Genomic DNA, 13,580 nt, shown 5'->3' with positions numbered 1-13,580 from the left:
GTTCTGCACATCTGTTCATGCCCTCTGGAAAATGCAAGGGACTCTGTTGTTAGGGAGGCCATTGATAGTATGTGTGCCTTGTGTCCTTAGCCATGGAGATTCCACTTTGGTTTGAGCAGTGCTGAGCCTGCAACCTGTTGGGAGTAGCAATGCAGGAGACAGAAGATAGTTGAAAATTGAAAGGACTTTAGTTCATGAGAAGGAAGTATGAGAGGCGTAAGATCCAACTCTTAGGGAGACAAAGTCAAGTGGAATCACAAATGTAGCTCTAACACAGGAGAGCAATTTGTTTTACAAAGAAAGAAAGGGCATCTTATGTAAAGATTGAACACTGTGACAGACTGATTTGTATAGAAGAGACAGTGATATCTGGCCAAAGGTTTCTAATTACAGCCTTCTCTTGGCAGCCTTCTCTCGGCTAATAACTCTAGCTACAGATTTTCTTCGGGAAATGGCAGTTTTAGGGGCTTGTTTTTGAGGAAATAAATTATAAAACAGCTCCATTTTCAGCAAGAAATTTTTTGAAAGGGACTAGAAAAGATCATTTTTTAGCCAAAGTAAATAATGTAGGAAAAAGAAAACATAGAACTATTGGAAAGGAGACACAATTCATAGTTTTTGTGATTTTATACTTCTGTGCTATTAGAACTATTAAGAATTCAATTAGCTGTTCATATAGATAATAATTATCACAGCTCAGTGGCTTTTGTGTGTAGCAATAAAATGTGAAAATATTTTATGAAAAAAGTATATTCAGAGTTGCAGCCCAAAATATAAAGCACTTAATAAAAAGCCTATTACAGTTTATAAAATAAAACTCAAACATGGAACAATGTGTGTACATTTCCTGAAAGTTTAATTAGAATGTCTCATTTAATTCCAATCTGTGTTTCATTTAGAAGTATAAAGAAGTGAGCAATGAAAAATTTAAGAATAATGAGAGCCATGTCCTATCCAGAGAGTGAAGTGTGCTGTAATGTCACAGCAATTTAAACAGGGTGGTGCTGGCACAGGAATTGACTGAAAGTCAGGTCAACATAGGGGCTTCTCTGATAGCTCAGTTGGTAAAGAATCTGCCTGCAATACAATAGACCCGGTTCGATTCCTGGGTCGGAAAAGTCCCCTGGAGAAGGGACAGGCTACCCAATCCAGTCTTCTTGGGCTTCCCTTGTGGCTCAGCTGATAAAGAATCCGCCTGCAATTCGAGAGAACTGGGTTTAACCTGGATTCCCTTCGGTCTGGCCTGGAGAGAAATTCCATGGACTGTACAGTCCTTGGGGTCACAAAGAGTCAGACACAACTGAGTGACTTTCACTTCACTTCACAGGGGAACATAGCAGGACCTCTGGGTGAGCCCCAGGGACAGTGGTTTGCAGTTCATTTCAGAGACCGGAAAAGTTCCCAGAAGCGCCTTTGGCCATTAGAGGGAGTAAGTGCTAGGGGTTCTGAGCACTCTCATCACTACCTCAGCAACAGCTCTGCTTTGCATGCAAAGTCCCTTCAGTCCTGTCTGACTCTATGCGGCCCCATGAACTGTAGTTCACCAGGATCCTCTGTCCATGGGATTCTTCAGGCAAGAATACTTGGATGGGTAGCCATTTCCTTCTCTAGGGGAATCCTTCCTATCTAGGGGTCAAACCCAGATCTCCTGCATTGTAGGCAGACTCTTGACCATCAGTGCCTTTATATTGGGTTTCCACATTTTTATGTTGTTTTCACATCCAGAAGCATTTTCATCACCCTAATTGTAATATACGGCAGGAGATGCCTCACTAACCATAAACCATAAACTGGCTTATGAAACAAATTGTGTTGGGGAATCTTGACCTATATTAATAGTAGGTGGGGCTTAAGTTAATTATTCACAAGGCTGCAAACAGATGCATTCTGGATTGAGGGATTAAAAATGAAAGCATAAAATACAAGAAATATTTGTAGATAATTACCAACTCTCTGGATAAAAGGAATGTCTAAACATAAGAGCAGGTAAAGCCACAATGGAAAAGTCGCATAAGTAATTATGTGAAAATAGAATACTTTATGTGTCTTCATAAATATCCAAAAATAAGTAACATAAAGAATACAAATCTGTTATTAACATGCCCAATAATGAATATTATTTTAATATATAAATAGCTTTTTACACATTAGTAAGAAAGAGATATCCCATATGGTATTCATTTGAAAAAAAACTTTGTTCTCGTTAGTATTTACAAAAGTATAATTAGAGTAACAATGAATTACAACTTATTTGACCTACCAAGTTGTCAAATATTGTGAAAAAGATAATATTTAATCCTGGCAAAGTTGTGGAGAGAGGCAGGTTCAGTTCTGCTTGGTGAGTGTATAAATTGTTAAAATATTTTTCAGACAGTTGGCAGTGTATCAAGAGACATGACAGAGCTCATATCCTTTGACTCAATAATATTCTAAGAACATTACATTCAGTGTATTCTTTGGGAAATTATTTTTGGTCATAAACTCACTAGCGCATTTTGTTTTCTATAATACAGGTATGAATTTGGATTTTTCCTTTTTTTTTCAATCAGAAAACAAGACTTTTAAAATTATCATTGTCCATGGTGAACTCTAAAATTGGAATCTCTATATTTTGTCTTAATTGTATTGTTATTGCCCAAGACAGTTTGAACCTGTTTTGATTATCTGAAATATTTATTGGCTCTGTTACTAATCTTACTATGACACATAATCTTAAAAATTGTATATAATCCCACTCTTCACTGCTCCATTGCATCCTTAACCCCTGTTTCTAAGAGGTAGGTACAAGGTGGAAAACAATTGGAGGTATATGTTAAATTCAGATTAAGTGTTACATAACCAGGAAGACACTTTCAAATGCTCGTTGTATTTGAATATGTCAAGAAAGGTAATCCAGGAAGTATGATTTTTCAGGACTTAGGGAACACTACACAGCCAAGACATTGACTCCTGGCATGTGTGAGTGCTTCCTTAGTCTAACGCTGGGGGCTGTAGTTTCCCTCTGACTGTGGCTTCTTCCCTCTGTTGTGTTTGAGTATGGCTGCCTGCTGGTCTGAATCTTGTCCCTGCCATGTGTCATGTTATTTCAGTGCTATCCATGTTATTGTCCCGTGAAAGTAATTTATCTCTATCTTGTTCTCTGAATGCTCCCGCAGCTAGTTCAGTGAAGCCTGTTCACACCCAGGACCCTCTCCTGCTCCATCCCCTTTCTCTGTCTTGCAGGAGCTGAGGGTGGCTTCTGGTGTTCTGTGTGGCTTCAGCATTTCCTTCCTGCCTCTCATCCACTTCGCGATGTAATTCTTCGCACTTTTACTTCCTTTGTAGAGTAGGCTGTGATGTCATAGAGAAGGGGACAGGGCTATCCAAATTCTCTCAAATGCTGGGAGGAGCTGCCAAGGTGTGCTGAGGGGCCTGTACTCAGGAAGAGAAACAGGGCGTCCTCCACAGTGAGTAACCCCACTTTTGAGTGCACCCAACTTTCCATGAAAACCTTACCCAGTACACTGGCGTTTCCTCTTGCGCCCTTTCTAGATTTAACCAGTTTGCCTTTTGGACATTCCCAGTTCAGCTCAATATGCCTCCTTTCTCCCCTTTCTCCTTTGCCCGCTCTCTTTTCTGCCATCCTGTGTCTCTCCCCTCCAGCTCCCCTCCTCCTTGCTTGCTCTCATGTATGTGTGTGTCTGTTGACCTTCTGCCCATACCTTCTATGAGAGACCATTGTTCCCAGCATTGCCTGTCCCTGGGGGTGATGCCCACCTTGTATCTAGTCCATGTGACCACAGCATCGCCTTTCAGTAACTCATGAGTATGAACTGTTCTACGATACTGACGGTTCTTTTTTATTTCAAAACTTCTGTCGGCTTTTTTGTTTTCATGTCTGTATCTTTCCTGCCTTTCTTTGTAACCTAATCTTTCCCCCTTTTCAGCTCTTTCATGCAGTTTCCTTCTTGCCTTTTTTAAGCCAATATTTTTAGTCTTTGGTCCTCTTCCCTGTACAGCTGTGCCTATGTTTCTCCCCCCTTCCCTTTGATAGTTTTCAGTCCATCCCTCCCAATAGTCTCCTCTCTGAGGACAGTTTTCTTCTTTCCCGTTGACATACTTGTTGCTACACTCTTCCCAGTGTAGCATGTTTCAGTGTTCTTTAGAGAATTGCCATCTGCAACTAAGGGACTGACCAGGCTGGGAAAACCGGGGACACTTTCTGGGAACTAGAGGCGAGAACAGAAAAGTGGCCTTAGTGGTGAGGAAGGGCAGGCTGTGTACAATTCACTAGATAACCACAAGGAACAGAGCCCCAAGGAGCAGAAGCCTTGCCAGTGACCTTGTTGAAATTTAGCCATTGATCGTAGAAGAGATCAGAGAGCTCTTTTGAATATATTTGGAAGCCTTTTCAGTTTAAAATTTGCCTAAAAACTTCTTGATTAATTCTCAATTATTATGATAATTCTGGTCTGATAATCATAGTAATCATAAATTAGGACTCTAGAATCATTAGGTTGCATGGGGCCATGACTTGTGCACAAACTCCTGTATAGAAAATTTAAGTATTGGGTTGGCCAAAAGGTTCATTTGGGTTTTTTCATAAGATGTTCTGCTGCTGCTGCTGCTAAGTCACTTCAGTCATGTCCGACTCTATGTGACCCCATAGACGGCAGCCCACCAGGCTCCCCCGTCCTAGAAAAACCCAAATGAACGTTTTGGCTAACGCAATAGGTGTCATCTACCCTTGGAAGAAGTCATTGTGGAGATATGTGTAGACTTGTTTTCTTGTCCCAGATGTGGTCCTCACAGCCCTTGTTCGTGAGTAGTGTGGGGACCATTGTTCACTGCTTTCACTGCGTGTAGTTCAGTCCCGGGGTAAATAAAGAGCCTTGATTTCCAGGGCTGGTGGTCTGATGCCTGTGGAAATAATTAACTATGTCCCATGTCATTTCCCATACTTTGTTCAAAACATCTCCTCCACTCAAAAATAAGTAGGACAGATGGGGAGAGAAAGAAAATAGGACTCAGTTCATAAAGCTGAGATGGGCTGAACCGGAAGAGGAAGGGGGTTTACTTGAAAATGAATTGGAAAAGGCAAATGAAAGGAAACTGAGCTGAACTGGAAGACACACTGTAATGGGATACTTGGGTTTCTGTATGCTTTTTCTCCATTTTGGCCACGAAGGGTTTTTAATACAGGGTTTTTTGTTGTTTTTTAATACAGAAGAAGTTGATCAGACTATGAATCCAGTGAGGTTATTTCTGACTAGTGCTTTGTTCTCTGCTGTTGATGGTATTCAGGCTCATGTTTCCAAGCTTTTAGAAATTTAGGAAACATTTTAACAGCCTGAAAACAGGACTTTAACAATAAAATGTTAGCAATTTTAAATAAAGGAAATTATATACATTTACTAACTCGGTGTTTTTAGGTTTCACATTACTTTTTTTTGTGGTGTATGCCTTTGTGACATTTTTGCAGAATGGCCCCTGTATGTTGCAGAAATTGCCATAAATGCCCAGGAAAAAATTATATCCCATCACTTGCACACCTGACATGTACCATGTAACCTAATTTTGGCATAATAGCCCCTTCCCCTTTAAAATTTGCATGATTCACACACATTTTCATCTTGTATGCTTCTATGCAGTAATCTAGAAGTCTTATGTCTGTCTTTATTTTTTTAGGCACTAGAGAAACACCCCAACTCGCCAATGACAGCAAAGCAGATATTGGAAGTCATTCAGAAAGAAGGGTTAAAAGAAACAAGGTCAGTATTCATATTTACATTTTCTGTTTTCTTTGATTAACAATTGCTACTGATTGCAAAGCAACAGATGTATCTAGGTTTTGATGTTGTAGTTGATTGCGAATTAAGTAGCTACATGCGGATTCTTTGGTGACTGCCAAATATTTGAGTGACCCAAGATTTCCTTGAAACTACTTCTTCACTTAATAAATTAGACTGATAGAGAATGTATTTCATTAACAAGGAGCGGCACTGTGTGAATTTGCCTATAGTTGGAGTTACTCATCTTTCTTGTAAGAGAAGATTTTTGTTTCTGAAAGTGACTACTGAAAGAGAAACATTTTACAGGCTTCACAGATAGATTCCAGGATGTAAGATGAGCTCATTCTGATAAAATTTAAATTGCCAGTGAACGTAGTTGAAAATTTAGTCCTCTTATATTTAGAATTACTCTACTTGGATAAATTATTGAGTCTTTTTTTTTTAAATAACAGTTTTATTGAGATATTCATATATCATAACATTTGCCCTTTGAAAATGTACAATTTGTTGGTTTTCAGAACATTCCCCAAAACTGTGCAGTCATTACCGCTACCTAATTTTAGAACATTTTCACCACCCTAAGTGAACCCCATATCCATTAGCAATTCCCTATTCTCCCCAGCCCCTGGCAATCACTCACGCGCTACTGTCTGTGGATTTGCCTATCCTGGACATTTTGTATAATTGGAATTATACACTGTATAGCCTTTTGTGACTGGCTCCATTTAACATCATGTTTTCAGAGTCCACCCATGTGGTACCATGAATCAGTACTTCATTTCTTTTTGTTGCCAAATAAAATTTTATTGAATGGATGCAAACTACATTTTCTTTATCTGTGGTGATCCTTTATTTTTGTTTAGTCATGAATTTTACAGTGTTGGCTTTATCCAGTTGTTTGGGGCCATATAAATGATATTACTCAAAGAGGAGAAAGCCATTTGTTGTAAGGTAAAATAACCATAGAGCTGTCGCATGTGTATCTACTCACTCATGTTACATAGAGTAAATTTTTTTAATTGTATGATGTTGCCTACCTGTAAGTCATTGACAAGACAGTGGTCTCAGCTTGGTGAAAATTTGATCCGCTGAGTTACCTTTTGAATCTGGTAACTGAGATAGCATCTGCAGAGAGCAATCAATGTCCTCCCAAGACTAACTTTTCCTACAAAATTGGTGTTACCTGAAACTCATTACTGTAACCTGTGAGTCTCATGGGCTTCTAGCTGTTTAAAATGCATCTCTTGCAAGTTTTACCCACGAACATCACAATTTAGTGGTATGGAGGACTCCTAGGCTCAGTTTTTCATCTCTGTTTTAGAGGCTTTATCTGCCTGTTCTGAAGAAAGAGCCCGAGCTAATGTAACTACACTGTTTGCAATTATTGTTTCCCACAAAGTGGAGGTAACACTGGGGAGGAAAGTTGCTGACAGCGCCTAACAACTCTCTTAGAGGGGTCCCTTGCTTCTAAGCCAGACGTCATTATAAGGGGCTCAGGAACAAAACAGGGACACCTGGAAATTAATATTCTCCTGACTGCCTGTCCGAAATGTGTGGGCTATAGCCAGAAGAAAAGAGGGGGTACAAACCTGAAGATCTGGACTCCTGTTGAATGTGGGCTGAGCCAGTGCAGTCTACCAGTGCAAGCACTCGAAGCTTCTCCTATAAGCAGACACTTGAAATGTGTTCACCATGATCCTCTCCACAGGAGTGAGCAGGCCACTATCAGCTGTTATGTACCTTGAGATATAAAACTCCTGTACCATGGCCATGAGCAGCATTTTAATTACACTTAACCATTGTAACAGCATTTTTTTTTCATAGTTTTTTCAAGATGCTCGTCTTCCCAGAATGGTACATTAAAGGGCTTTAACTATATGTTAACAAACAAACACAAACGACTTCTTTAAAGAGTATGAAAATTGAAATGGAAAACATACCCTGTTCCTCTGAATTCAACCCCTCTTCATCATCCCCGTCCTCTATTATTGTGTCCTGTGAAGAAAAAAAAAAAAAAATGTCGTTATAAGTACGGATGAACCTGTGTAGAACTGTTTAAAGTTACCTGCAAGGAATTCACAAGTTAAATAGGAAAGGGAATAGGCCAAGAAAGAGACCGTGGTTCTGTTTTAAGTTCTACTTTATAAAATCAACTCTGTGCAGAGGGCTTCACACTGTGCATTTTATGTCCCCGTTTCTTTCTGTCTCTTTGAATTCTCGCTCCTGTCAGTTGTGATGGTTCCTTACAACTGCTGTATCTGTAACCATTCTTCTTTTCTAGTGTGCTTATTAAAATCATCTCTAAAATAAAAGTAGTTCTCAGATTTTTGAGTTTCAACTTTCCTATTGTATATTGCTTTAGGGAACAGAGTCTGACATTTATTTTTATTTTGTTACCTTTCAAATTCTTAAATAGTTTCCAAGTATTTATGGGAGCTGAGTAAATGAAGTGTAACTGTATCTGTTTTTCTTAAGTAAAGTTACATTTAAAAATTCCATCATCATAAGGTCAAGCATAGCTGTTTCATTTCTAGGTATTTATTAATGATGTGCTTTTCAAGATGTGCAGGCTTTCAGATATGCCTGATTAACTGCAGGGGAGTGACTGTGAAGGTTACTGATGTGCCCATAACCTCCCGGGGGTCTCTATGAATGAGAGGTCATGTTAGCGGCCCTCCCCCAGTCCACCGCTGCGCCTGGCATTTCTGGAAGAGAGAAGATTGGCCCTTTATCCATCATCATTCCAATGCCATTTGTTTTAAAATAACGCCATTTCTTTCAAGAGCTGGGCTGTTGGGCAGTGGGGGGAGGGTTCTTCGTCCTATGTGTCAGGCAGGTTTCCTATAACGCTGGACCTCACTGGACTCTAAATTTGTCCTTGTTTGTCTTCCCGCTGCTCTGTGAGCTCCCTATGGGGAGGGTACCCTCACACTCCTGGCACTCAGAAGATACTCAGTAAATATTTGTTGAGCAAACATTCTTCCTCAGGATGTTAACTTGCTGGTCCTCAGTGATCCCTTTGACTTGCATTTAAAGTTAGAAGCTTCTTTTTGGCATTACAGGTTGTATTTTTTAATCCTATATTTAATTGTTTTAATCAAAAAGAATCTACCAGTTTTGAGGGAATTCCTTTAAATAGATGCATGCAGATCGCTTCTGACAGATGAGTGGTGAACACATGAGCTTATTGTGCCGTTGCCTGTTCTCAAACACTGTAGGTGTCTCTGGTTGACACTTAAAACTTAAAAAACAAACCAATAATTTTGGCACAGCTGATGTTTTTGTTCAGTAGATGTGATATTGTTCACTTATTTATTTTTGACATTTTATGGTACCTTTTCTTCTTTCCCAGGGACACTTCAAATTGCATAATTTTCATACAGACAGGATAAAAAGAGAACAGCTCTTTTATATCATGTTCTGTGTATCTTCTGCAAGTTATTGATGAAATGTGTAGTATTTGGTTGCACTGTATTTGGGAAAGCTAGACTGAAATAAGAATTCCCCATGTGGTTTTTAACAAGGTATATAAATATAGTAAATTGTCAGAAGAACATATAGTTTTTGTTAGAGAAAATTAATATGATCATGGTAAGATCTCCTAGAAGTTTTTTTAAGGAAAATATATCTGGTAAGTTTTAATTCCCTCCTGTATAATAACATAGAAGATCTTTATCAATATAATTTTATTCTGGTCCATCTATATTGTACTTGCTTTACTGATTGAGTTATTTCCAGGCTTCTGTTACTTTGTGCTAATGAGTTGTCAACAGTTGATTAGACAGAGCTGTTCGGAATGCTTTTCACACGATGAATCTTATAATCAATCAAAGAGCCATGTTGCTTGCACAGAGAGGATAGAAATGTACATATTCTAGACTGCAGCTTTTATGGATGGATATTTGATATTCCTGTTTGGACTGCTTGGCTAAACATTCCCACTTCCTGAGGGAGAGAGGGTGCTACTGTGGACTCTAGTCTTGTCTGCAGTAATTAAACATATGTTCATAGAAAAAGAGAAAGCAACTGCGGTGACTGTGTTGGTTTGGATGACTTTGGGGGTTGCCTTGCCCTAATTCTGATTTTCTGCTTTTGGCTTGCTTATTCAGAAGTTATAATTCCTTTACAAAGGGGACTGAGGGAGTTTTGATGCCCAAGGATATGTTTTTCTCTGCTCATGTGATTTTTAAAGCAATGCTTCCAGAGAAACATATGCTGTTTTAGTGACACATCCAGGAGCAGTAGGTCAAGGAATGAGGTCTGTAGCATTTACCTAGTGAAAGGAGGGGCCCCATTTGTCAGTGGGGGTAACTGGTTATGTGCCCAGCATTATTGTTACAAGATACCGGTCATTAACGTAGCATAAACTGTGATATAGTTGGCATATTATTTGATAGTAGGTAAATAGTTTTCTAACGGAGGTGAGGCAGTCTTAAAATAATGGTCAAAAAATCACAGCACAATTAAAAAACCCTCTGTTGGGTTAGGGGCCAGGCAATATTTATAAGGTACATTTATTTTTAAAAAAAGATTTATTTATTTATTTTTAGCTACACTGGGTCTTCGTTGCTGCTCCTGGGCTTCCTCTAGCTGTAGAGAGCAGGGGGTTCCTCTCTCATTGCATTGTGTGGGCTTCTTATTGGGGGAGCTGTTCTTGTTGCAGAGCACAGGGCCTTCAATAGTTGTGGTGCACGGGCTCAGTAGTCACAGCTCCCAGGCTCTAGCGTGCAGGCTCCGTAGTTGTGACATGGGCTTAGTGGCTCTGTGGCATGTGGGATCTTCTTGGAGCAGGGATCAAAGCCAAGTTCCCTGCACTGGCAGGGAGATTCTCAACCATTGGACCACCAGGGAAGCCCTGTAAGGTACACTTTTACAATACTATAGATGCCTTACTTCAGGGAAAAAAAAATCTATGTTCGATTTCATCAACCATTTACAGGGCAGCAACCTATAATTACATATCACAATAGAGACATTCGAAAAAGTTTATAAACGATCTCTCTTGTGCTTGGTATTACTCAGGATGTTGACATATTTTTGATTTTGTAATGTGGAGCATGCAGTTGACAACCCAAGATTTCGTAATTATCCTGCTATCAATGAGAACTTTTTATTCCCCCTGGGAATTCTGAGACTAAATTTGTTGTTCGCTCCTGTCTTAAGGTCTTCCATGTTTTCTGTTTTGCAGGCTTTGTCGTGATATTCTGAAATAAGGGTCTTCACTTTGTACTGTGGTTTATTAAAGATGTTGCATTTTTCCAGGGGGATAAAATGTCAAAAAATTCCATTAGCATGTACAGTGACAAACAATAAAATTCCTTGGCATTTCTCTTGGTGAGATTTATGTTTCTAATTAGTGCTATAGGAGATGCTTCTTTCTCACTGCTAAAATGTTTTGTCTAGAGATAAGAAAGAAACACAAATAATTTCAACTGCAAAATCAATTCTGATTTCCAGACTCCATGTTGGCATCACCCCTTTTGTACTGAAATGGTGGTCTAGTTTGTGTCAGGGCCTTTTAGAATTACAGTGTTAACTCACAGTGTCACCCTGCCATGTGCTAACATCTCATTCTCTCATTGTGTAAATGGTGTGCACACTCAGCTACTTAGAAAGGAATGAAGGAGACAGTGATGTTATTAATCAGAATCATAGAAAAATCATATGTAAATCATGTATTTATATGGGTGTCTAGGTGTGTGTTCATGAGAGTATGTAAGCAAGCCTTTAGAATAGTTTCTCTCTTAGTTGACATAAAATTTTACTTGTCGTTACTTGGATTACAAATCTCAGTCAGGATCATTCCTAATTCTCTTCTCCCATTCCCCTCATGGCCAGTTGGTTCTTGGTTAGTGTTAGTTCTGTGTTCTAACTACATCTTTCTTTCTCTGTATTCCTAGTCTTTGCCATTCATTCTTGGCACTTAAAAATTTTCAACTAGGTTAATACAGTGTCTTCTTAATTCATCTCTTTAAACCTGGTCTCCCCCTTTTTAAATCTATTTTTTTCTTAACAACTGCCCCATTTATAGTAGCATTTCTTAACTGATAATCCAAAATAATGCAGAGAATATATTGTACCTAATAAACTATGAGTCAAAAGCTGTTGTTGGTTGTATGTTTGGATATAATTAGATGAGATCAGGCGTGGTACTTTTTTCTAGTCACATGGTATCTGAAGAAACACATGCTATTCTGATAATGTAGGGTTTATGATATGAATGATGAATACCTTACATTTAGATATAAGATTTGGAATTTCTAATTTGGTCATTTTTACAAACATTTGGTTCTTCCCCAAATACATCACTTAAAATGTTGTTTGTTAGAATTGTGTGCCTTGTGCACAATTAATTAGTTTTAAATTAAATGGTATAAAACTGATTAAATAAGTATTCATAATTTATATGTGGTTATCATTCATTGTTTAAAAGCAAAATCTCTCATGATGATGATAATCTCTCATAATTAAACTTTTCTTAAAGTTCCTTCTTTTTATGATGACACAGTGATTGGAATAATTCTTCAAGGGGATAATACGATTATATATTACTGTGGAAGCATTTCCTGAATTAGGTAAATAATTGTGTGAAACATTACCCTACAGGGTCAGATTTCAACTTTTCAGCCCAGCCCTAATCAACCTGGACTTTGGCAGTTTTAAAGCCTTTGCAGTCACGCTTTTGATGTTGCAGCCACAGTTGACTACAGCTGACCCTTGCACAGCTTGGGTTTTAGAAATTTGTGGATCGACTTATACACAAATATTTTTCAATAGTAAATCCTACAGTACTACACAATCTGTCATTGGTTGAATCTGCAGACATGGAAGAACTGCAAATACAAAGGGCTGACAGTGAATTATATGCAGATTAATTTCCATGTTGCTCAAGGGTCAGCTGTACTTCCCTTTGCTGTGAAATTTCTCCCAGCACCTTTTTGTAATTTGCAAAGCAGAAGTAGGGCCTGTGAGACGGTAGTAAGCAATGTTGTGTCAGCGTGTGTCACACACTTCTGGTAGTTTTCACATTGTTCCGTAAGACTGGATTGCAGAATGGAAAGGAAGCAGTATTCAGGCAGAAAGCCTCAAACCAGTGGAATAAATTTGCTTCTGTACCCCTCCTGGTTCCCAGACTGAGGTCATAATAGCAGCGATTGGTTACTGTGCCCTGACTGCCATAACAAATCATCACACGCTGGGCGGCTTAAACAACAGAACTGTTTTTTTTCTCTCTCATAGTTCTGGAGGCTAGAAGTCCTAGATGCAGGTCCATCAGGATAGGTTTCTAGTGAGGACACTCTTCCTGGCTTGCAGACAGCCAGCTTCTCACTGTATCCTCACATGGCCTTTTCTGGGTGTGTGTGTGTACAGACGGAGCTAGAGAAAGCTCTTCAGTGTCTCTTCTTCTAAGGACACTCCCATCAGATCAAGGCTCCATCTATATGACCTCTTTCAACCTTAATCCCTTCCTGAGAGATAACCATCCCTCCTAGCCACACTGGAGACGAGAGCTTCAACACAGGAATTGTGGGATGGGGTGCACACACATTCAGTCTACAAGAGTCTTTCAGAACATCTAGTCTTTCTAGAATTCATGGCATACCATAGAATTTTTCTAGAATTTTGAGTATCTGATTCAACTTGGAAGTTATTCGTAACAGTGTGCTTAACACTGCACTGCGCTTCTGTCATTACAGACTCCTAATATGTGTTTTCATATGTTATTCCTAACATATAAACTGATAAAATACTTGGCTTAACTTGCCTGTTCAAATATAATGTATATAGTCACATAACATAAATTGATTT

The 13,580-nt window shown here is 39.0% G+C and overlaps 1 protein-coding gene across 1 annotated transcript in view; it reads left to right on the top strand.

The window, feature by feature from the left end:
* Window positions 1-13,580, top strand: part of ASXL3 (additional sex combs like 3, transcriptional regulator) — a 198,720-nt gene that overhangs the window by 27,978 nt on the left and 157,162 nt on the right. Inside the window, exon 3 of the mRNA XM_018039352.1 lies at window positions 5,668-5,750. Coding sequence (XP_017894841.1) covers window positions 5,668-5,750 — 83 coding nt within the window. The remainder of the gene's footprint in view (window positions 1-5,667; window positions 5,751-13,580) is intronic.

The sequence above is a fragment of the Capra hircus genome, chromosome 24 (assembly GCF_001704415.2).
Source record: "Capra hircus breed San Clemente chromosome 24, ASM170441v1, whole genome shotgun sequence".
In the NCBI taxonomy this organism is placed as follows: domain Eukaryota; kingdom Metazoa; phylum Chordata; class Mammalia; order Artiodactyla; family Bovidae; genus Capra; species Capra hircus.
This window is presented reverse-complemented; position numbering and strand designations above follow the sequence as displayed.